General features: G+C 36.6%; 1 protein-coding gene across 2 annotated transcripts in view; it reads right to left on the bottom strand.

Moving 5' to 3' along the window:
• SGSM2 (small G protein signaling modulator 2) overlaps window positions 1-26,361 on the bottom strand; it is a 115,267-nt gene that overhangs the window by 13,767 nt on the left and 75,139 nt on the right. Inside the window, exons 3-12 of one of the 2 annotated variants that reach the window (XM_053457154.1) lie at window positions 24,147-24,309; window positions 18,775-18,936; window positions 17,345-17,412; window positions 16,717-16,862; window positions 12,261-12,395; window positions 11,995-12,119; window positions 10,284-10,351; window positions 9,670-9,830; window positions 8,984-9,116; window positions 3,466-3,600 (exon numbers count right to left, since the gene is read on the bottom strand). In XM_053457154.1, coding sequence (XP_053313129.1) covers window positions 3,466-3,600; window positions 8,984-9,116; window positions 9,670-9,830; window positions 10,284-10,351; window positions 11,995-12,119; window positions 12,261-12,395; window positions 16,717-16,862; window positions 17,345-17,412; window positions 18,775-18,936; window positions 24,147-24,309 — 1,296 coding nt within the window. Of the gene's footprint in view, window positions 1-3,465; window positions 3,601-8,983; window positions 9,117-9,669; window positions 9,834-10,283; window positions 10,352-11,994; window positions 12,120-12,260; window positions 12,396-16,716; window positions 16,863-17,344; window positions 17,413-18,774; window positions 18,937-24,146; window positions 24,310-26,361 lie in introns of both variants that reach the window. The other variant, XM_053457153.1, reaches the window with a different exon arrangement.

Genomic DNA, 26,361 nt, shown 5'->3' with positions numbered 1-26,361 from the left:
CTCTATGGAGAAATAACCATGTTCTGTTACCTTTTGGTTGCAGATGTCAGAGGGGGAGGGGGTTAAGTAATGCAGGCAAAAATAACAGCGATATAAAAACATGCTAAAAAAAGGAAAATTAAACAATAATGCAAGGAAAGCTGAATATTAATGAAAAAATGCTTTTCACCTTAATTCTTCAGGGAGGGAGCTGGATGGCCAAAATTTTATTGCTGCATATACATCATTTAATATGTGTCAAAAACAAGGAAATGTTCCCACCACATGCTTAAAATCTTTGGACTTGCTTATTGTTTTAAATATTTTCATGGGCCCAGGAAATAAAATAAAAAAGAAACCACATGGAAAAAAATAAATAAATATGAACAAAATTTACAAAATGGAAATCAGAACCCCACAGAACCTAAGGATCCAGATGAAAGGTGCCGGAGTCGTTGAAGAATTATAAGTGAACAGCATCTTCATTATTTTGTTCCATTCATCATTTGTTTGGATAGCTGCAAGATTGGCCACATGCAAAGGTCGAGCATGTTGCAAACAACAGCAGACAAGGGCAAGCAATCCCTGCAGACAACAGTGATGTCATTATCGGGAGGCAGGGCACTCTGGATGAATTCCAAATACTGACATTTTCATAATTTTAGGGACAGAATTTTTAAAAAAAATGATGCCAGATGCCGGTTTTTTTACACAGTAGAAGCAGTGCTTCATTTGACAGGCAAATATACAATAATATAGTTTCATTCATAATAAATAAGGTGTAGGTTTAATATATACGCATATGATGGTTTAGTCTGCTTGCTGAATACTTACACAACTTAAAACCAATGCTTAATACAACCATATTACCAATATTTGAGTTATTTTACACCTTTGTTTTACTGTAAAATCCTCAAACTCCCTTTTAAATTAAAAACCTATATTTTTAATTACACAGCTGATCTTATATAATAATTAGACCTTCTATACTGCATTTGTTTAACTCTTATACCGGTAAATTGAATGCATCTCTACTATATTTTCTCATTAATAAAAAATAAAAAAAATATTTACGGATAAAAATAGATGTTTTGTGGTTTGATTTTTTTTTAACATAATTTGGGTTCTAAATATCAATAAACAGTTTGAGTAGAGAAATAGGTAATAAAAGAGTAATTCTGATTCAAAGTGCAAATGGAGTGAAAGTGAAAATTTGTATGGCTAGTTGCTATGGCGACTGTTTCCTTCATATTTTGTTTGTCAGGTTTGTATAGCGTTTAATGCCCCCTGGATGCAGTATTGCATCAGTCTTTTAACTTTTGGTATATGGTGAATGTTCTGTTGCCTTGTCTATAAATCAGCTATTTATTCTTGTTTTGGAAGAAATTGTGCTGGGGATTAGTCGTCTTTCTCATTACTACTGTTGTCTATGGCGATGTAGAGATGCAATTCTTGAAGGGACAAGATACCTACGTGAAATGAGTGTATAACTGGAAAATGGAATATGTCAGGTGGACATTCCCAGTCCACCATAGGAAGAACGCCTTGAAATCAGAAATAACATAAAACTGGGATGGCAACCATATGTTTTGACAAATGAAAAACTAAAAAGAAAGAGTGTATTTACCAGTGTAAAACTATTTTGGCAGATAGTCAAAATATTTATCTTGCCCTTTATTAAAGTGTACTTGGTTAAGAATATATTTAAATCTTGGTGGCAATTAGTACCGTATGTTATGCTGAAGTCCAGACCCCAAACTTGGAACAATCTCCAAAGGAATGTTCCCGCTAATTATTCTTTATTATTTTTATTTTATTTGTCTCCACATATAAATATGGTCTTAAAGGTTTGCCCTAAAGAGACACTCCATTTATCATATGTACTTTAATGCATATGATAGCTTGGTGTTCCATTTAAAGGAATGGTTTTCTCCTTGCAAATGCTTACAGGGATTCATCATAACCCCCCCAATGCATGTGCTCCATTTCATGATCCATCTCAGATCCTTGGCTCGCAGGACTTGTCTTTGGCCAAACACATCTTCTGCTTGCCAATGTACACACTCAGTATAGTGATACGGGATACTCCAGCACTCGCTCGCACAATAGTTTCTTTAGGGTCTAACAAATCATTGATTTCAATAGTACTTTCATGCCAGGGTTTGGCTGCTTCCAGCAACTAAACAGTGGGGAAAACATTGGAGAGTAATGTGTGCTATTTATTATTTATGCTTTTATTATTTTTCTCCTGTAGAAGTATAGAACGTGTATTAAAGTATCTGTGAAGTATATAATTACATATACTTTCTTCATTGGTGAGGTTTCACGGGACATTAAACTGCACCTTTAAGATTTGTATTTTAATATACATTTTTTATAATGTTTGAAATAATATAATAACTTAAACCTGATTTATATGCAAGCAATGTTAGCAAGCGGCAGGCTACATTTGTCTTATTTTGTAATTATTTTCATGATCGGCAATTTACATGTTTTTCTAATTTCAAAGTTTTACCCTATAAAAGTAACATTTTTTTCAAGGCCCATCCCTGACCATCTAAGCAAGGGCTTGTGTTTCCACGAGACATTTCAGAAAGAATGCCACTGCCATATTCAATCTATATACAAAGCTCGTTGGAGCTAAGCATGTAACAAACTTTGGGACTAAACAGAAACAAAGCAATTACACTAGATGTGGAAACGTCCCTGTCAAAGAAATACATTTTTATTAAGTATTGCTAATGCAGTAGCAAACGATTTATACTAAAGGGGCACTAAAAAGTAACAAATGTATTTATTAACCAAACAATATAAATAATAGCAAGCAAGGTGCCAATAGTGACTGAAAGCTTACCTCACTAATGTGCTTGTGTATTGAAATGGAAATAAAAAGGACCCACTAGATTAATTCAACAAAACATAAACTATATAAAAATATATAAATATAGGCTATAAATTGTAATGATTTTTTTCTGGTCCAGTGCAAATGACAAATTATAACTAGCAACCCATCAATTCCACTATGTGATATGTATTTTAAAAGGGCCAACCCCAGGGAGCTTCTCCTATCGAAGGGGCTGTTGGCCCTATATAATGCATATACATACATGAGAACTCTCCAGGTTTTGCCTAGAAACTCTGGGTGAAGCGCCATACATGGATTGTACTACAGTAACTTTAGTAGCTTGTCTTACAAAGATTCCAGAGTTCGAGGATTGGCAAGGCCCTGACGTAGCAGATGATTTCATGTTAAAAAAGAATATTTATGAGGCCTCATTTACTAAAAAAAAACATTTTATCACTTTTGAACTCCTATTTCTCAGCAGTGCAGAACAAACCAACAAATGCACAATCAAGTAATTTGATCTCAGGTTTGCCCAAAATTTCCCCCAATAATGCCACCACAATTGCTTTGTGATCTGTTGAACGGGCATTATGCCTCTTCACAGCAAGACGCAGGGTTTAAGAGGGAAGTCGGATAAAAACCTTTCATTGTATTAGGAGCTGTGAGGTTCCGAGAAGAGATCATGGATAACATGGCGTGAAGCCTATCTTCTTCTTCCTCATCATCATCAACAGAGACGGAACGACTGGCAGCTAAGTGGTGGTAGTTAATTGTGACTGCTTAAAGGAAATAGCGGTGGGGGGAGGTGCAACAAAAAAAGAAAACAAAAAAATAAGAACTTTAAGGCACATCCAATGATTAGAATCCATTTACATCAAAATTCAATCTTCACCCCAAGCTATTTTTTCAATTTCCAGTAATTTTTTACTTAAATGGAGTTCATTTTTCCAGCGCATTACTGGCAGGTCACCATTTATTTGAAAGAGTGTCTTGCTGTTGAAATATTAGAATTGATAAAATATAAATAATTATTATATAAAATTAATATAAAATAAATTAATACCAACTGCAATTCTTGTGATGATAACAGCTTGCACCCTATCCGATTTTGCTTATGGTTGTGGTTTTACTGGGAAGGCACTGATAAATCCGTGTTTGAACATGTAAGTATGCATATATGCATGCATGTTGTATATGAACTACTACGGCCAGACCACTGATTTTGCTGTATTTAAACAAGGATGTCTTTCAATGTCAGGTTCTATGGATAAAAACTATAATTCCGGCTTGGTGTAGTTGATCATAATGCAGTAAAAGAAAGCCTTGCTCTATTTAATTTTCACTGACATTCCAAATCTGCATAGAAATACTAGGGCACTGTAGGAGTTAATATTTCTATAAGTTATTAGAAGGACCAATTCCGATTTACAATCTATAAGAGCACACCATAATCTATAAGAGCTTAGGGTGAAGATGTTTAAAAAGATGCCAATGCAAAATGTTAACAAAACCATATTGCTTAGTATAGGACATAACAAAACCAAAGCAGAATAAATGTTTGTGAAAGCTGTAAATCCTCAGTTTTCACAATTATGCACCAAACTTGAACACTTTAAAATATTGGTATAAATAGACACCTAACAATTGTTAAATCGGTCCTGGTCACCCATGGGAGAAATGTATGCCAGTGCAGCCCTGCTCAAGGCACCTTTGCCTCCCAGGCCTCTCCCAGGATCACTAGCACCATCACACATCATTAACCTTAAATACCGTTGGCAGGGAATATGCAGTGATAGGCAGGGCATAGATAAAGGTCTGGAGTCTGCTTATTACGTTTCTATACATTCCGTATAAATCAAAAGGGGCAAACTGCAAGCTCATTGGTTACTGAAGACAGTCTCTGTACAATCACTTTCTCCTAAGGTCTACTCTAAAGAACTTAAGACACGTTATGTATATTGACTTAACACATTATATTTAGCAAATGTTTGTCAAAACATCATTGGAAATGAAGACAACCATGATGTGAGCCTGCTCTCCAGAGACCTGTTTATTAGCAGGATTGTACAATGAACATAAGGTCATCAGTTGAGACCTGAGATTTCACCTATAGCAGTGGAAAGGGATCTTTACAGTGGGAACAACCAAGTTGCTGAATTTACTAGCTACAGATGTTGTGCTACTCAATCAACAACAGGCATAGATGAATGTTTGAACTTGATGGACTTGAGGATGGAACTTGTGGTTACATGACTGAAGAGCCTCAGATACCTAACCCTGTTGCAGTACCCAATTTAGTGTTCAAGGAAAAAAGTGAAACCGGCTTCTTCACGTTTGTTTTTAAATCTCAAATATATGATCATAATATTCTACTGATGGGCTCTTGACTGAAGCATGGCCTAGGTTAGAAAAATTTCAACAGAGACTGGTAAAGCGCACAAGGACAACAGAGCCTGTGGCAGCACAAGAATGCCCTGTGGGTCATTTAGAGAAATGTCTACTGCACAGCCTGTATATGAGTTTAATATATATGTATTAAACTTATGCATTTGGATTTGACCAAATTTTCATACAAACGAAGAAGGACCAAAATGGAAACAATGCAGAGAACTCCAAATTTTCATTTTCATTTAGCAGTTTTTTTACACTCACTCTTTCTGAAACTTTCTCTCAATGTCTCCTCCGTCTCCTCCAACTGCTTCTGTGTCCCCATTTCCACAGCTCCGCCTCCTGCCTTGCCCTTTCTTGTTCTTCTGTATTCTATCTTCTGTCTTCTTTCTTGGTCCGCTTGTCCCCTCTGTCCGCACTTTGGACTCATGGAGAGCTTCTGCAAAAGGGTGGAGTCTCCACACAACCCTCACCCTCGATTGGAGGAATGGGAGAGAGGGACTGTCCCCATGGGGCGCGCCATGGCTCCGCCATTTTGCAAGGGGCAAGAATAATGCAGACAGATCAGTGGAGAAAGAGATGCAGATTCCCAATTGGATGAATGCGGAAGAGGCTGGGCACTGTTGCAGAAGTACTAAATCAGGCCAGAATAGCTCAGAGACATCCACGGAGAAGCACCTCTCTTTCTCAATGAATCTGTCTGCATTTTTCTAGCCTCTTGGAGTACTTCCGCAAATAGGGCTGATCAATGGTGTGGCCCATGGGGACAGCATCTACCCTTATCATCTGATTGGGGGAAAGGTTGTGTGCAGAGGCTCCACCTGTTTGCGTAAGGACTCCAGGAGGCCTGGATAACGCAGAGGACAGTTGGAAGAAGTGGACCAAAAAAGTTGAAAGAATACAAAAGAAGTGAAGAACAAGAAGATGCAAGACAAAAAGCAGAGACATGGAAAAGGAGACAGGACACGGAGGTGGTTAGCAGAGAGGATTTTGAGAGAGTGTGAGAGATTATGAGAGACAGTGTGAGACAGAGTGAATAAGAGTGTGAAAGAGTGAATGAGGGTAAGTAAGAACAAATTTAATTTCCAAGCTGATAAAGCCCTTTGAATTTTGTCTGAAGGGTAGTAAATGAAATTCGGTGTGAGAAAATGAATGGACCAAAAACTAAACGAAAAATGTGATTTTGGTTCATTTGTACAATTTATATATATATATATATATATATATATATATATAAAGAGAGAGAGAGTGAGAGAGAGGGGGGGATCAGTCACTGATCATGTCATTATTTATCTTAGTCTCTGTATATCTTAAAAGACTAGATTCAGGATACACTTGCCAGTGATACTAGATTACAGGTTAATGTTAAAATGTATAGTGACACAGACCATGAGGGTAATCACCGGATATTAATTCACCTACATTTCTTTGCAGCAGAAAAGTTCTCGTTTTTGCATGTAATGTTTTCAAGGCAGTAGCCATTTGGATGTGTTCTTGCTCTGTTATCTTAGCCTTACCTACTCAACGCCCTGACTCCTTATAATACTGTCTGTGGTAAATCACACGTGAAATTGACTAATTAATGTCTATAGAGAAACATACTATATCAGAATTGCCATAAAGAATCAGTTCAGTGTGGTGTTTGAGCAGGGAGGTGACCCAAAATATCACATGACTGAAAACAATGGCAGCCTCCAGGTCTGCAGATAAAGGAAGTCTATTGAAACAGAATAAGGTAAAAAACTGCATTTTGACAATGCTAACCAAAATTACTGTATACAGCACTAGGTTTTACGGTCTGAGAGAAAAATATATTATATTCCATGGGACTTGCCCTTGAAGACGTAAGAGGCTGCTATTTTATGGTTTCATAGTAAAGTTACTATAGTTAATCCACCACATTTTCGTCCTAATGGTATTCATCAAGACCTCTTGAAAAAAATCTAAATAAAATCTAAAAAAGTATAATGTTCATGTTTCAGCTAAACAGTTACCTTCTACTTGTGGAATGTCTCTGGCCTATGAAGAAATTACTGAAATCAACATAATTAAACATATCTTTAAATATGTGACATTATCGAAGAAAAAGCTCAATATTATGAAGCATTGATTAAAAAAATCTAATCAAAAGTCGCCTCATATGATAAATATCAATTCACCAATTAAAAGTAACTGGCTTAATAACAAAAAAAATATATAAATGTTTGGAACATTTAAGATGATAAGCAGCTATAAAATGTAAACAAAATGATTTTTGTATAATTAAAATTGACTACAAAAAGCAAACAAAATCACCACAGAATTAATTAAATGCCTCACAATTATATAATCATGAAATGCTATACTCAGAGGGAGCCCAAAAACACTTAAAATAAAACCTGCTGTGTTGTTTAGACTGGTAATTATATAGAGATGCTGCAAATCGTTGTATTACTGTATAATAAAGCATTTCTTGAAACCAGGTGTAAAGCGGTCTCTAACAACAGACTGTTACTTAACTGTGTAAATGAAGAGGACAGATAACTGTCCACAGGACGGCAGAATACAATAGTGGGGGAACTGGTTGCGGGTTCCAGAATATATCTGTTCCTCTAATAATCCAGTCATTTCCCTTCCTCCAACTACCTTTTACCTCTCTAATGTTGCCTTGCTTCACTTTCTTCTTCAACTTTTTGGCCTTCGCTCTAAATCTCGTCCATCTGAATATTGTTTAATTCTCTCTACCTATTTTCCACTCCCTGCGTGACCATTCCCTACCGGTGTGGTTTTCAGGTTATTTGTAGATTATTTACCCATTAGTCTTTTCCAAGTGCCCTTATCCCTTTCCTCTTCTTGTTCCTTTCAGTTATAACCACCTCTGTTTGTGTTCTATGTCTCAGAACCTTTGGTGACATCACTGCCTTTCCTTATATAAAATAAACTGCTAACTACAAGATATTGCATCCAGAGCACAGATGCGGATGCTAGAGATGCAAAGACAATATTTGTTTTCAACAGAAATGTATCTATACATTTGCTTAACAAATATATGTGTTGTGCTTTCCACGCCAAGCATTGTATAAGTGTGGGATTTCATTTAGGTTGTGTTGATTGTCTTATTTACAATTACAGTTTACAGTTTTTACAGTTCCGAGGCATGTAAGAATCACCTCTCCATCTAGCACTAATTTAATTTAATCCTGTTTTTCAGTGTCATAAAATGTGATAATTTGATCTTTACATTGTGCCATGGCCCAATTACTCTGCATAACATACCTAACAAAATTATCAGATGGAATTAAGCCAGTTGAAAGGCTTCTGAGTGTGCTATATATTGTCTCAATGCAAATAACTCTGTTAAAAATGTTGGCATGCTAACTGCAGAATTTCTTCCTGGTGTACAAAATAAAAAAAAATTCTCCAATTGACCACTTGATACAAGATCCGAGAGCTCACTGTTTTTTCCACTGAAGCCTCCACGAGTGTTAAGTGATATCTGGAATCGGGTGATGGTGCTACGTTCCTTCCAACTTAGTCCCTGCTATGTTCTTGCCAATGCAAGACCCAACCTGACCCCACTGAAGATGGAAGAGAGATTACAAGGGGAGGTATGACCAGGAAAAACATCCTAATTTCCCAAGAATATCTATCACTAGTCATTTAAAAACCAGATCACTGACAAAGTTAAAATAATACTGTTATTTTTGTCCAAGTGTTTTTGTGCCTATAGAATAATGATATGGTTAGCATAAATTACGTTAATATTGTGACAATATTAAGAGGCTATCTTACTGTTATCATGCCTGTGTCCTGCATAGATGATCCTGAAGACATAGTCTGTGTATATCTCTTCCACAATGTTCTCATCCATATCAACCGATTTGTTAGAACTGTGTCTTTTTCTCAGTTTTGGGAATACTTTCCCCTAAAAGAAAAAGTTATTTTTAGAGAAATCATGTAACCAATTTGAGGAAAGTGGGGTTACTCTGAAAACTACGAATTTGCTACAAAAAAGGCACCCATGGGCTGTACAAAGCCTTGCAGTAAAGGAATGAAAAATGGAAAATTAGGACATTTAACTAAATAGGAGAACTGAAGTTTAACTTTAGGTGTAAAAAAACATAAATGTTATGGCCGTAATTCTTCATTCTTCACCATGGATGCAATAAATAGAAACCCAATTTATATACTGTGGGATCTAACCAACTAGAATAACCAAAACGCTTAATGTTATCTTCTTTTGAAAGCAACATAACATTTAAAGGAATATATGCCCTTGTAACCTTTCACTTATACGAATGAAGAACATTCCTTGACTGTGAACTCGCGAAACAAAAACATAATTTCATCGAATTTATAGATAATGCTTCAAGTTTCCTTTTGTATAAACAGAACAAATAACTGCTTTATCACGTGACTATGGTATTTCTGAAGACACAAAGTATTTTTAGCAAACATATTTTGTTCCTAAAACATACCTTTCCACGTTGGGACCACAACGGAGGCTCTAACTGTCCTCTTGGTAAAAGTCCATTTTCCAGACAAGATAGAAAGGCAAGAAGATGACCTCCTGGGGGGAAGTGGAGCGGAGGTCTCTGAATGCCATCCTGACTCACCAAGACAAGGACTCCTTTACTTTCTGCTGCACGGAGAACAAACAAAAAAAAAGAACTAGGTAGAAAATCCACAGGTTACAAAGAAATTAAATGCAGGGAAACGTGAGGGCATGAGAGAGATAAATAAAGCAAAGGAAAACATGGAAGCAAAAGAACATGTGTACATATACACATACATGGTGTATAGGTGTGTATGTATCGGTACAAATAATAAAACCACTGATATATGTATACCCACGTACACCAAACACTTTATAAACCCAATGTGTGCAGATTTCAAGTGAAGATTATTCATGTACAGTTATGTTAGCCCTGTCCTTCATGTTCTGAGTTTAATTTCATTAATAAAAGTCAGACTGTACAAAGATTAGCCTCTCATTTCACGTGTACTGGAACATTTATCCCCGTGGTATTTAATGTGTGAAGATAAACCGCATAATGAGGTTGCTTTACTTCATATACTCTGTAATACTCACGCTGCTGATGGCAATGGATGCAGACGATCTGACTTATGGGTACGATCAATGCGTAATCCCAGAACACACTAGAGAAATGGAAAAAGATTACTCTGAGTGTGATTATTTACCGCACATAACAACAAAACAAAGTGAAGGACGGTTTTTATTGTGTATCGGAGATCTCATTGCGCACAGACCAACGTGTCCATGTGTCATCTAATAAGGTCCTCATGATCCATGATCTCCAGTCACTATTTTAATTACTTGTTATTAAATATACATCTGTAATTGTATATCTCATGGAAAAAGTTAGGGCTTGTAAACAATGATAAAATACATAAAGTAATGTATATTTTACAAGACACAATTTTTTATCCCACCTAATTCACAGTAGTAATTTATATGATGCGATCTTATGCTTAATTTATTTTAATTCATGAAAAAAGGTATAAATGCACAATTATACAGATTATTATCCCCAAGGTTGTAAACAATTATAAGTAAGGAGTAAGTAAGGCATGCATCCATTATAGGATGTTACATATGTCACCTGTCTGGGTCCTGGAATTTGTTTAGCTTTGTAAACTGTATTCAAAGTATAAAAAAGCCAAAACAATCTGTGATACATTTTAGTGGAGCAGCAGTATAAAGAAGCCTCAGATAGGTTTTAACATGTGAGGTCTTGTCTTCAGACTTTAGATCTTGCTGTACAAATGATGGGACCCACACAAAATAAAACACTAAAACATTAAAATAATAAAAAAAGGTAATGAAAGTTTATGTTTCTAAGTCTCAACTGAACCATATATCATATAAGATGCTTAGAACCTCCACTGGATCCATTGGGTCCCATCTGGAGATGGGGAGAAAGAAACAAAATTGAACAAATGTATTTAGTTCCTTTGTTTGCATATATAAACCATTTGGTTTCTGTTAGACAGAGAATCCATGAGGTTTGGGCACTTAGGGTCCCTAAAAATTTAGAATCCTTGAAGTCATGCTCAGAAAGATGCTTTAATGCCAGTATATTGTTTGCTCTTAGAAGAATGTTGGTGGCCATCCAATATACAACTGGTACTTTTTCAATGCTTTTAATCCTTTGTATACCCACATGGTGCCTCCAACTGCATTAATGACTAAAATTAAAAGTTCGTGGTGCCAGTTATGTTTCTATATTGTCAAGTACTTCATCTGAAGGTAAGAATTAATTTCCATACAAATTGGAAGAAAGGTAAGAAATTAATTTAATAGATTGTATTATGTTTTGTGAAATACTGAAAAGAGCACTTAGGGTAATCACCAGCAACAAAGTTACAGATAATGGGGTTTCTTTGTTTCAGGTCTCAGCCAAATACTAATGATTGTTAAATAAAGTGCTCTCCAAAGAAAACTGTAGTGATGCTTGATATTAATTATAATCAAGCATCGCTTGATCTCTGATCCCACATAGATGGCATGCTGTCTCTCTTAAAAGTTTGCCCTACGATAGTGCCCTTCTGGTATTAGGTAATTAACAGTTATGACAGGATGTTATATAGGTAAAGAACATATTAACCAAAAAGGTTGAGAAACCTATATTCTAGCTGACAATACAGGAAAAATTTGCAGAACATAGCACAGCACCAAAGGAGAGCAAAACGTCACTGCAAATCAAATGCAGCAACAACTCCAGAACCACTTGCTGCCTAGAACTATATTAATAGCCCAAAGGATGCATTGGGATTCCCACCTCTTCTCCAACTCATTGTCTCCTAGCGTTCCATTTAACAACTGATTTGGTGTCCACTTTAATGTCAGGTTCTCACCACTCTGGTGCAAGGAGAGATACCCAGGGATTGCTTCCATATCTTCTTTCTAGAGGAAAGACAATAACACAATAAATAAATAAATATGGTTGTTTACATGTTTAATTTTTTTTGCCAGGCTTCCCAAAATCAAGTAATCTGACCCATATTCGCTGACTATGGATAAAACCTTAAGTGACGGGAAACTTACTGGCTGCACCAGAACATTGTTTTTCCCATACAGAAGATGCACTCTGGAGTTTTGATGAAGCGACTCCACGTATTCTCTAGCTGATGCTGCAAATTTATCCTCAGACATGCTGCCACTGGAATGACGCTTTTTGATCTGTAAAAACATATCGAATCTTGTAAGTGTTAAGTGTACTCAATTTACTAAAATGGCCAGTTGTAGAAAGCTTCACTTCCCCAGTGGTAAGCAGCAGAACGGCTACCTTTCAGTAAATGACTGATTAAACCTATGATTTCCAGCAGACGGGCACCCTGCACAGACACGGCACCTATGCCTGAACTTCTTTTATTCTATGGCCACAAAACAGTTAGATAGAGCACACTCAGTGGCTGAAAAACTACTTATGTTATGGATGGATGGATGAATGATCGTTACATATATCCCAATATGTTAAGTGACCTTCTCTTTTTGTGTCTGACAAGGAGCATGCCAATAGGATAGGGCTTACTGAGATTTTTTTATGTGACATACAATCACCTAGTGCTAGCTCACAGGGTACAATCCACAGAACTATACAAACATAGAAGCATGGAATTTAACGGCAGATAAGTACCATTCAGAGCATCTAGTCAGCCAATTTTGAGTCTTATAAGACTCAGAATTGAATCAGTCCTTTGTCTTAGACTGAGGATAGATTTATGCCTATCAAATATATATTTAAATTCCCTTAAATTAGTCTTTACCACTTCTGGTGTCCGTTCCATTTCTCTACCGCCAACTCTAGGTGAAGTAAAACCTCCTTATATTACATATAAACCTCTGGCCCTCTAGTTTTACATTATGATCTCTTATTCTAACATTTCTCCTCCATGGAAATAATCTTCCTTTCTGTCCTTTGTTAAATCCTGTTAACAAGTATCTAAGTATTCTCTCACATCTCTCGTGTGTCTTCTTTCCGACGGACTATAGGTATTGAGTTTCCTTAGTCTTTCCTGATCATTTTTACCCTACAAGCCATTCACCATTTTGGTAGCCCTTCCTTCGAACTCTGTCAAAGAAATGTCAATATCCTTCTGTAAGCAGCTTTGCGTTGAGCTTCATGATCTAAAACCTGCTTTCTGCTGTTTGCTTGCCTATTCTCCCTAATTCTGCTAAGGTGAGAAATCAGACACGAAAATCGTGAAAATTTATATTAAAATGAATTACACAGCTTTGCACATAATGTGTTATGCAAACCCGTAAGATGCTGTGTTGCGAAGTACTTTTCTAACAGTTATAGCTGGACTTTTCGCCTTAGACGGAACACTAGTCAGAAAATGTAACAGGTAAGAGATGTAAGTGAGAATAAACAAGACTAGGGATTAGAACGTGGTTGTAATGGGAAGGCAAGACATGGTAATTATGAGTCCGTTTATCTAAATATGGTCCTGGTATTTTATTTCTTTTTGCATTATAAACATAGCATTTTGATTTCCGAAACATCTCTAGTAGTTAGGTAAGTAATCTAAATAATGCTGTCATAATTGAATTGATAACTTCTCAAGCATGGAAGCTATGTTTCTATACTACATATAATTAATGTTTTATGTTGTAAATTTTTATTTGATCCCAGATAAATAACCATTTGTGAGTCACACTGGCCTCTTACTTCATTCACATCAAATTAATTCAAATGGTATTTGCTTTTCCAAAGCAAAGGCAAATTTCAGCAAAGGTCAGAAAATACTGCAGATGATCAACGTATCCGTATTCCCCTGTCTGTGTTGAAACTGGATTTTACTGATATTTCTTTACATTTACAATATCTTTCTACGGAAACGTCCAATTACATGAAGGCAATCATAATCACTCAGGCTATACTTGTGGCATTTGGTAAAGATGGATTTGTAAGTAAGCGTTTAGTCATCACTAAGAGCAGGAGTGCAGCTTATTATTATTATTATCTTTTATTTATATAGCGCCAACAGTTTACGCAGAGCTTAATACAATACATATATTCAAGGGGTATGACAAGACGAGAATTGACAAACTAAGACAAACCGATACATTAGGTGGAGAGAGCCCTGCTCTTACATTATAAAGCAAAGCAGTTGATAGTGAGCGAGCACTAGGCTCAGAAGAATTAGTCTAATTAATCAACGTTCTAAGATTTAACAGAATTGAATATCCCACTGCCTAATCTATGATATTATAGGATAATAAATTACTTAGAGGATATATGTTCATTTAAAGAAGTGATTTATCGGCTTATCATCATATTTACGATCCCAGACAAATAGCCTATATATTATATTTACTTTAGACATCCAAAGACAAAACTAATGCAGGTACCAAGTCTTCTGAAGGCTACTTAAAAGTCCACGCATAACTGGGGTGATCTAAGTTGCAGGTGAGCTTATTCAATAGCAATTAGTCTTTAAGTGAATATGACACTGAGTTTAGTATCACTGGAATAGTATGTTATTTTATGACTATATACTATTAATTTTACCATCTTCTGCCATCCTTCCATCAGGAGGTTATGGACAAAGTCATATCGGGATGTTTAAAGCCTCATTAGGTGCAGTCTGACACATCACAGCAGCTGCTAGAAGCTGCTATCTTGATTTTTTAACAGAGGGACATGGAAACCGAACACAATGAGCTCTCACGGCGATAAGTAGAGATGCAGAGAATGCCTAGATGGATCCTCAAGGTGAGACAAACTAAACGTGTGAGGCAGATGAGCTGAGTAATCAGTGAGTTTCTCCCACATCATGCACAGTTACATTAGAAAAATGGAGGGTTCAATCCTACCACAACTAGCTGTTTAGTGAATGGACATAGCCGATGAAGAATAAGAGAATTATGGATCTGGTGCTGCATATTCACTATTGTCAACTTGCATTTATATGACTTAACACTTGAAGCAAGCCAGCAGCTGGCAGATCCATGAAACCCACTAGTTGCACGTTTCCTCTTGATTCAGGGGGGTGCAGGGTGACACATGAACCCTCTCCCCACCAAATAACAAAAAACTAAATTAATGATATATTGTATGCCTTTAGTTTTATGGTTGTTTAGAACAGGAGTTGGGTTCTTTCTCCTTATTTTCCATAATATTGGAACACAAACCATGGCTTGGACCTATCGATCCTGAAGATGATTACTAGAGAGGGAAATGTGCTGAACTCTTCTGTTTGATAAAAGTTACTTATGTTCAGATCAATAAGAGGTACACAGATTCATTATTTACTACACATCTGCATGTGTCACAATTCTGTAACTCACAATATAAAGGGATAGCAAAATGTATGGCTCTGTGCATTGGTGTAGTAAGGTTTTCCTGGAAAAAGTAATCAATGTGAGGATAAAGACAATAACACACGGGCTTCCAGGCATTGACTTGATGAATTGCTCACTGAACAGATAAACCAATTAATTACCTATCCTAAGAGAAAACTATACGCAATCTTAAAGCAAGGTATAGAACGAACCATAATAAATGTCCTAATTTGGCATAACATAGAGCACATTAAAACAAATACCCTATTAAAACACTGCTATAACCACTAGTTCTTACTAAAGCTGATCTGTCACATGAAACCCTAGGACAGATCCAGGACTGTATTAACTTAATTGAATGTTTCATGGTTTAGTGTGACATATTCAAATATCCTGCCTATGTTCGTTATTGTAGGTAAGAGGTCATAAACCTAACAGCAATCTAGAGTTATTTTTTACAAGATATATATTTAGCGGCTCAATGTAATTAAAAAAAAATCTGCTAAATCCACGCATTTCACAGAAACAACACAGCATACAATGCTATCCTTCAGCACCACAGATAGCTCCAATGCACAGAATTAGAACATCGGGGATTCGCGATCCATAGAGCAGATCACATTGTTACCTGTTTCCTCCCTCAAACAACAACCTGGGGGACTAGAAGTGCCTAAATGTCTGGGCAAAGTGCCACCTCTAGTATAAAATTTATATTTTTATATTTTACCTACAAGTAAATTCACACCAACTGATTAAACGCCTTGAATCCATACTTGTAGGATCCTCGTTTCTTTTTTTCATTTTTGTATTTTAAATGATTTTACGGATAAAAACATATTTCACATAATAATTGGAATACAGAAAAAAATGCTTAACATACAGAGTTTAGTTTGACAGGTCATAGCAATCAGATTACAGCTTATTTTCATGTTTCTTCTTCAGTCTATGGATGTGACAGAGCTGCATGGTTGGTATTAGAGTTGAAAAAGCAAAATAATATTTTCAACTTGAACTTCAAGTTTCAATCCTGAATAAATGATCTTGGACCAATGTCCCTTAAACCCATCAGCCATTCAAAGTGTTAAGCAGGTGACAGGGGGATCTGTTACATCAATAAATCCTTTTCAACTCTAAAATTGTAAGTAGGAAAGAGATCTCGAAAAGTTTATGTTTTGGATTTATAATCTGCACAGCATATGACCAGGTTACCTACACCTAGTGCTGGACGCTTGCATGGGGAGTCTTGCCGGCTATGAGTCCCATGGATTCTGTGCCTCTGAACCAGTTCATCCGCAGAGGGATCAGTCCAGTAGTGATCAGCTGTTTTTAGCTTTGTGTATTCCAAAGCACATGGCCCTACTGCAAAGAAAAGACGGGTTAAATTCCAAAAAATCTAAATCTACCTTGTGGAAAAAGTACTAATTGCTACCAATTGAATGGATGGATACCGGGATGGATATTGGACACAGGCATCTGTTACCCAATGTAAATACCACGTTAATAAAAACTGAGCCCAAGTTAAACAGAACATTTCTGGGATGTGATTTTTTTCTTGACTCTCCCTTGCAAAAGTGACATATCTGATACATTTAACCCTTAATTTAACCATAAAATTAATAGTTTGTACATATGCTCAAATATTATACTGATAAACAAATATTTGCAAACATAAATTGAAAAAACAAAAACTGTCTGCGCTTCTCACCCTAATAAAGTTGGCAACAAATATGTTAACATAATATAAATGAGAGGTTTTGGTTCTATGAATTGGCCAAAGCAGAATTAAGCTCACCCGCCACGTCAAGGCTCACTATACAAAATATCCCACACAATGTCCTTACCCAGAAGAGAAGCCAGAATAGGACCACAAACTGCATCCGACATCAATGATTCCTTCTCATAATATTTGCTGTGAAGAAAAGAGAACAATAGTATATATCTATGGGGGTCATAGTGTATATTAGAACTTAATTTTTAAGCTGCAGTTGAGGAGGGAGTTGTTTTAAAGGAGCTGGTAAAGGAAATTTTCTTACTAGTGCTTTTATATAATTTACACTTAATTTGCCTTCCGTTCTCATCATGTTTAATAACGAGTTTAATTTTGAGTGAATATTGCACACTCAGTTGACAGTAATACACTGACTTTGGAAAATGCCATTTGTGATTTGAATATAAACTTTTACCCCCAGTGGAAATAGGAAATTATGTTAAAAATATAAATAGAGTTAGATGGAAACAATTCTTCACCTGTTCACACTTACATATAGTTAAATATATTTGATATTTAAAAGTACTATATATATTATACCAATTGGGCATTGTATATAGATCACGTATACTTAAGACATACACAATTACATGTAGGGGCTGGTTGAAATTGGCTTGCAACTTGCACCTTTTATTTGTATGTTTTGTGGTCAACTTGGGAGTCAAGGAGCTCCAATGGAGCAGCCAAACTGGCCTAGAACACAGAGCTAAGAATCTGATAGCAGACAAGAAGCATTCAGCCCATCTAGTCTGCCCACTTTTCAGCTGTAAAGACTAAAACCTTAATCAGATGTTCATCTCATCTGAGATTCAAGATAGCCATATGCTTTTCCAATGCATGTCTTAATTCCCTTACTGTATTAGCCTTTATCACTTCTGCTGGGAGGATGTTCCAATTATCCACTCTATGTTGAGCACCAGACCAGATTTGGTAGTCAATTTAAAACCCCTCAAATTGTGAGGCGTATTGTTATTCCAATAAAGTAATGTCTTAGGAGTGACTAGTTACCAACAACTACCATCACGTTGTATAACCAAAAATGGTTAGGAATGCCCAACTCCCAAAACTAACCCTAGTGCCCCATTGTGTTCACTAAACTGTACATAGATATAGACATTGAGGGAGGTCTTGAAATATCCTCTTATGATCCTATGATCAGTAGCATGAGTTTGAATGAAGATGGCGATTTGATTCAACTCTAGTGCAACTCAAGAGGTATGGTCCAACACTTGGCTAGCGGAGACTTTGAGCTGATGTCTCCAGTTGCAGATACACTGTATTGAGTTTTCCTTCTTCTGAAACTTGAGGAACAACTTGGATTTTAATGTATTATCCCCTGATCCTCACACACAGACGCTGCCACTGCTACACTTGCTTGGTCTGCAGACATGCTTGATAATATGATTACATATTAATTTATATACTGCCATTGCATTGCGCAGCACTTTACAATAAGTTAACAATTATAAAACACTTCATATGTATTACCGTTTTATTGCTTACCTGCAGTTATCCACGATGTATTGCACAATTTTATCCAGTACCTTTTCTATCAGGGCGGTACGCACCCAAATATGTTTAAGGGCTTGTGGGGTAAGTGCGACAGTCCTTCCTGTCGTTGAGCCCTGTCTTTTTAAGGACTCTTGACCACCAGAGGGGTTCTTCCTAGAAAAACACAAAATGGACAGAATACAGATCTGTGCAGCGTTCCACTTCCCAGCTTATAGCCCAGGGATAAGGACAATAGCATTCCTCTGCTGACACAATAGCTTTACCCCCATAATGCAGCCTATGTGGCTGGGTGAACGGCGGAGGTATGATATGATATCCACTCATTAAGGTCACCTGCCAGCGTATATGTGATGAAAGAACAAAGGGGATAGCAAAAGGCTCCTGGTTAAAAGAGGCTACTTAACCTTTTTTTTTACATTTAGAAAGAGGTTCGAGTGTGCAGAGGTACATGCTCATTCTTGGGGTTTATGACATCATCACATCATGATGTTATGCTATGACCATGGTGAAAAACAAAATCATTTTTGTAATTAAGAAAAAAATCAAGTTCTGTAGATCTGTACCAGGATTTTCTGTAGAAATTAATTAATTAGACATACTGGTCACCGGATGAAATAAGGGAGGAATTTCATGGCAATTTTCCTAATGCAGAAATATGTTAGCATATTATCATTCACAACGTAAGCTTTATTATGTAGATCTTTATTGTACTGTTGTACAATGTGGTGTTATTAAAATAACATCATTTGCTTTGAATGCTATCCGGTTGTTTTTATTCTTTTCCATTTAGCATCTGTTTTCATCTGTGGGGCAAATTTGCAAATCTATAATAACTGTTGCTGATGTACTATAATGGAATGACTGGACCTTTCTTGGAGACAATCAGGATCAGCACAAAATTAATGTATCTGGTTTACAAGATTGTGCATGAATTAGTTAAACATTCAGTACTGAACAGTTATGAGCACTGTCCTTCCAAACACTCATGTTTGTCTGTCAGTATAAAAGTACAAATTAGTCAGGAATGTCCTTCCTAGCTGGCGGCTCCAAATATTACCCTATCATATTGAAATAAGTAGCACGCTTAATGCAATCTGGAGTAAAATTTCCATGTGACCTCCCAACAGTTTGCAAGATAAGCCTCTACTGCACACAGGGCTGGGGAAAGAGAGGATCTCACCGGCCTCCTTTAAATTCATTTTCATGTGAACAGTTATTATGACTTTTTGGGTTGTAGAACACTACATACATACTCTGATAACCACCAAAAATTCTAAGCTGCCACAAAGCAGGGACATCAGGGGAGGAAAGAGGGGCAGAGGGAATGTCCACCTAACACCACAACCCAAAAACATTTGAAAGCTTAGGAGCTTAAGACCAGTGCTGGTATTCTACTGCCCCAAGGCAAGGCTGTCCAGGCTCTATCCAAACTGGATGCCCATACGTAATAGGGTAAGTCTGTGTTACTGTTGGAATCTGGCAAGGACTTCTTTAGAAATGGGACATTTACCAAACTGTGAGTCACTCAGCGATAGATCATGAAGATGAAAGGTGTTTGCTGGCTGCAACGTCCCAAGAGAAATACATTATTCTGATCCGTTGTGGAGTAAAATAATTAACCGTAACTTAATTCAACAATGTGAGAATAAATTTTGTTAAAAAAGGATAAAAGATTTGTAGCAAAATGATGAAGGGGAAAAAATGTATGGCTCAAAAGGTCCAAATACAAGGTTATTTTTGATTAATATATTTTTCTCAAACCATTTACTGGCAGCTTAATCTGGTTTGGTGTGGATGTAAATGACCTGAAGCTCGCCTTTGTTTTGTAAATTAAAGGTATGTGTGTCTAATGGATTGTAATGTAAACTCACACAAGCAGTATGTCTTACTTGTGTTACTCTTTTTGCCGAATATTGATAAGGAACCTGCTGTACGAGTAAAATGTAATGTAATGTTGCATCATAAGGCGTGCATGTATTTTATACCAATCTGCTGCAAAGTATAGTGTTTACGGTCATGCGACTACCATATGCCAGACCCATATCTAATCTACATGTTGTGATCATTATGAAGACAAAATAAGTAGAATAGTTGTGATCAGGTATGTCAATTATTGCAAATACCTTTACAACAGCAAGAAGCTGGCTTTTTTTCCAGTGCAAAAGTGGTCAGCACTCAATTTTGCATCTTAAAACTTCTTCTATATGACCCCCCCCAGTTTTTAATGAGCTTTCTGTTGAAGTATAGATACTTACACTTTATAGCGCACTTTATCATCCTTGACTTTCCTTCTATCCAATGTGCTTTTAACTTCCCAATTAAATTCATTTACCCCAAGAACATCCTGACAGTCCTTTGGGTAGATATTATTAAAGACTTTCCTAACACATTATTCAGGGCTTTGCTAACTTTTAAATAAAAAAATTAAGGTCAAATAGATCTTAATGAGCACTCTGGCGATTCCTATAATTCATCCAAGACATTAAACTATGTATAAAGGATTTTATATACCGGTAAATAGCTTAATATCCATGTTTTTGCTTAAAGGCTCACATCTAGTAGACAATCTGGATTTCTTAAAAAAGATACATTAAAATAGATCACAGAAACAACTCACTAGAGGTTGAGTTTAATCACCAATTTAATCATCAAACTGACAAGTATAATATAAATGGTGTAAAAAATAACGTTTAACTAGTCCAAAAAATATTTATTGTACGCTCCTAAAGGAAGAAGCTTTGTAGCCTTGTAATAAGTTACGGAACACAAATGATGGATGGAACCAAAACATCTATAAAACTGAAAAGTACAAAATAATTGTAAACAAATAAGGACACCCCCCCTAAAACAACTTTTAGGACCATAGTTAGTTAAGTGCATTTCTAATACCAGTTGCGTTTTATATATTCAGGTATGGTCCATCTATGGTTTTCTTATTCACCAAACAGGTAGAACTTGTTGGTGGAAACGTGGTGTTCTCTTGTATAAAGTACAGAAGACTGTAAGCTCACAAGAACAGTGCTCTATTTTTCTTCTGTACCAGTATCCTGCCTTAATGTGTGTCAATCGTATTGTCAAATTGTTTATTGCCTATCTTAATGTTATTGTTAATACCAACTGTACTCCTATTGAATATAATGCACTTTGTACTATGGAATGGCAGATGTGGATGTACAGGGTATGCAAGTATATATATATGTATATATATATATATAATTGTTTATGTCGCATTTATATTGCATGTGTATGTTGAGCACTCAGGATTCTTTTGGCACAATCCTTGCAATCACTGTTTCTTGTGCTCTATGCTTTGGTCATGCTACTATAGTTAACATGAATAGCATTATGTACTAAAGTCAAAATGCATGTTTTGTACCTAATAGAAACAGTAATTCTGCAATATGTGATACACTGGCCCACAGTAATATGATCAGGTATATCTGTGAAGCAGCATAATCAGCTAGACGTAGGGGATCAGAAAGGTTGGAATCCGGTAATTACACTTATGTGACCACTCAAAAAATGTGATTAACACTATTTTAGAAACGAATGGACTATTTAAGAAATGTTATCATTCTAAATAGTCTTTCTCCCCTTTTTCAGATGACGGTTCTTTTTTAATTTCACCAAAATATTACAAATCATTTTTTTTATAAATTTTAGTTTGGCATCCTTTAATTCTTGCAAAAAGTATTTCAAAATGATTTCCAGTTATCTTTAAATTCTGGTTCCATAAAGATATATTGCTTTTCTAAATAAATAAAATGAGTATAAAATGATGCAAACTGTACCCCACAAGTGTCTTATCTCTACGGAGATAGAGGTTGTCATTAATACCAGTTGTATAGAATAGTAACTAACAAGAGCTGCTGAAAGGTAAATTAGAAGGAATCTCAAATAAAAATGTATTTTTTCACCTGGTTGTTAGAATTTCACTCAACACCAATAAAATGAGCCACATAAAAAAACAAAGTATTTTGCTTAAGAAAAGAGCCAATTTAATCACTTTGTTTTTCCAGTGAATAATTAAAATGATCTGTCTTTCGGCGTACAGCTTTTATTATCACTTGTACACTGACAGATTGAAAAATAGTTACGGGTGAACTTCTCACACTTGTTTTCCGGTTGATCTATCAAAAAGTCTTGTTTCATAAACAATCTGGAAAACCAGGACAGACAGTACACACAAGACAAAGGAAAAAAAAACAAAAATATGTCTGCTACAGATTTAAATTGGGAGGCAGATGAAGCCATAAATATGTTACCAGATGCAAAATGATGGATATTTCTGATTTAACTGTATAATTGCCAGGAGGACTGCATGCTATGATGCATTTAGCTGTGTGAGTGCACTGCATGCCAATATTCCTTTAACTGTAAAAATGCCAGAATTATTGTATGAAATGATTAACGTATACACTGCCAGAAGGATTGCTTCTTGTTTTTTTCTACTAAGCCTGTGAGTGACTGTGACATTGAACTGTAGAAGAGCCATAAGCACTATAACTATAAGTTCAACCTGAATTCATTAACTTTTCCATAGACTTAGTCATTATGGTAATGATTAAACTTTAGCTTATAAGAAAGATCACACTTCCAGTAGTTTAACTACATATGGATATATTATAGGGCTTGGATATGCTGTCTAACCTGGAGCGCTTCTCTTCCTAGATCATATGGGTCCTGGGAGGAGGCAGGGATATACATGCCTGGTATATAGCACTACGAAGATGGAAGGTGGAAAGGGACAGAACCAGGCAAGGAATTGGCTTGTCATACATTAGTCCCCCTCCCCTGGACAATACAATGTTGTCTTGCGGGCCTTCCCAGGTACAAAGACTTCTTTAAAATGCCCTTTGGTGAATAAGAGGATGGGGAGTAACCTTTACATACATACCATATTTCAGGGACCATATTTAACACAGAACAAAAAGGACAGCCTTACTGTTGGCACAGACCTCTCCATTAATGGTTCATTGTGGTCCGCACATCACCTGTCATATCCCAGTGGTCTGCCCCAGCAGGTGATGCGCAGGTGGGATGCAATGTGTGAAGGAGAAATCTCTGCCATCGGCTGATGAAACCTCCGCCGCATACTCAGGTATGATTGTGCTGGGGGGTCATGGGGCAGAAGCTTGCCTCATACCCTATTTGGTATAACGATGGTCCTGGATATCTTAGCTCATCTCACTGTAGTATTTTATGCCAAATTAGTTTGTATTACTATGCATTAATGAGCTGTTAACAATGAAGAGGTGCTGTTCAAGATATTGGTTAGTTGGTTAGTTCCCCAGAGATGAATCTGAGTTATTTATTCTACCACCATAAAAGCCCCTAAGTGTCAGCAGCTGTGCCAGACTCACCTCCCGTCCCCCTGCTGCTGCAGGTCCTGAACTTTCTTGCATATATCTGCAGCCGTTGTGCAAGTCTTGGCGACCTTCATGAACAATGCAGCAACTTTATCACTACGCAGGAAGCCGGCCGCCCTCCGCTTCAAGAGATGCAACAGACATGCCTCCACCACTCCTAAAGAGAAACACATGACCAAAAGAAAACATGGTGTTATTTATCAACTTGGTTAAGTACCAATATATTTGGACCAATAGGCCGAAAGGTGAGAGCATCAAAGAGCGGGAAAAAAACGAACAGTACCAATATTTTCAGGGAACGTTGGCCTATTAAAAGTGGCAAATAATTTGTTACACTGTAATTATTTTTCGCAATAACATTTGTGGGAATCTACACCCCCCTTAAGGATGAGGAAATATATTTTTCATTAACGTATATCACCATAACAAAAAAAAAAACAGGAAAACTTGTTTATTTATGCATAATTATACATAATTTGTATTGGAAATGGCTCCCTCATACATTCCAGAGTGTAAAGATTATCGTTTCTAAAGTCCCCTAAAAACCCAGCTATTCACATAAAACTGACCAATAGAACACTTGGGTAAATGTACATAATCAGGCCCGTTCTGGCCATCTGGTGAACCGGACAATGCCCAGTGGGCTGTGGTGGCAACAATTATCTTTACTGCTGCTCCCCGGCCAAGGAAATAGGCTGCTTTTTCTTATATAGTTTAGCTGAAGGCATACATAGAAATATGCAAATGTAATTATCATTTTTGTTTGTGAGGATTATTTTAGCCAACAAATGAGTAAATGAAACAGATTTTTCTATTAGGCAACAACTCATTTTCAATAGACAGGTAGAAAAGAAACCTAAATTATCTATAGGCAGTGTAGGTATTGAATGGCAAAATGACAATATCAAGATAATCTCAATTTCAGCGGCAGGTATTAGACAAACATAAGAACTTAACCAGTCAAAGGACGACAGATGAAACATGACTGGAGACACCTTAGGAGCTAAAGTTACGAAAAAGAATAACTAGCGGCAGAGATAAAAATAATTCACCTAGACACATGATGTAGCACAAATTTATGATGTGTGAATCATATAAACCTTTCTGGTCTCCAACCCCCTAGAGAAGCAATTAGATTATTTAATTCCTAGAATATTGTTACAGTGGCGGATAGGACTTGGTTAGTAAGCAGCATATACTATTTGAGAATAATATGTCTGTTGCCTTATTTGACCACAGAATATTCAGATCAGAAGAAGCAGCGTAGAAGATGTGCTTTGGTACCATTCACCTAAGTTATTTGTACTATGTCTTACTATTCTTAAATCTGTCAGTTGTGTGCATTGCTCAGCTGGTTTCATACTCAGCAGATTTCAGAGATCCTGTCATTGTATTTCATGTTCTGGCACGAGAATCTTATCTATTTATTTGTCTGTATTGATTGCAATTACTTTGAGTTAGATTTAATACTCAACATAGTCCTGATTGCATTAATATTTCAACACTGGTCATAAAATACATTTTTACTGTTGTAAGACAGATATAAAAGAGCTATGCACGCATCATAAACTGCTACAGCAACTTAATAAATGACAGAGGGACATGCAATTCATTGCAGTACATTATGTTTTATACACTCATACCACGGGGATTTTACATCTTAGAGTCTTAGGGTGAAAGATACATTTCTATGTTCACACAAACTAAAAACTTCTTATTGTCCTTTTTTTTCCCCACTGGTCACAGGTTAAATATCGGCTTGAATACAACAGACAATTCATAATTTGGATTTTGTCAGATTTATGCTATGACTGCTTTACTGAAATCCACATTTGGAAGTGGAAACTTTCTGAGACAGACATATCACACCGCAGCAACGCTACACAGTAATGGCTCCTCACCTTACCTAGAGGAAGGGTTGTGCACCCAACAGCTCTGGTCCCTGCATACGTGCATGCGTATACCCTGTGCATACCCCTTACCTGACCATTTCACCTAGCTTTGGTGATGAAGGCGTTCCCTAAATAAAGTGACCTGCCCTCTCCTCTCTGCTCGGTTGTAGAGTTACCTTGCTCCATAGTGTGTGTTTTGCTCTGTCTGACCTTCCGGACTTTGTGTGAGCATGTATGTGTAAGTGTGAGTAAGCATGGATGTGTAAGTAAGTGTATGTAAACATGGATGTGTATGTAACTTTGTGTGAACATACATG

The sequence above is a fragment of the Spea bombifrons genome, chromosome 2 (genome assembly GCF_027358695.1).
Source record: "Spea bombifrons isolate aSpeBom1 chromosome 2, aSpeBom1.2.pri, whole genome shotgun sequence".
NCBI classification, from domain to species: Eukaryota; Metazoa; Chordata; class Amphibia; order Anura; family Pelobatidae; genus Spea; species Spea bombifrons.
This window is presented reverse-complemented; position numbering and strand designations above follow the sequence as displayed.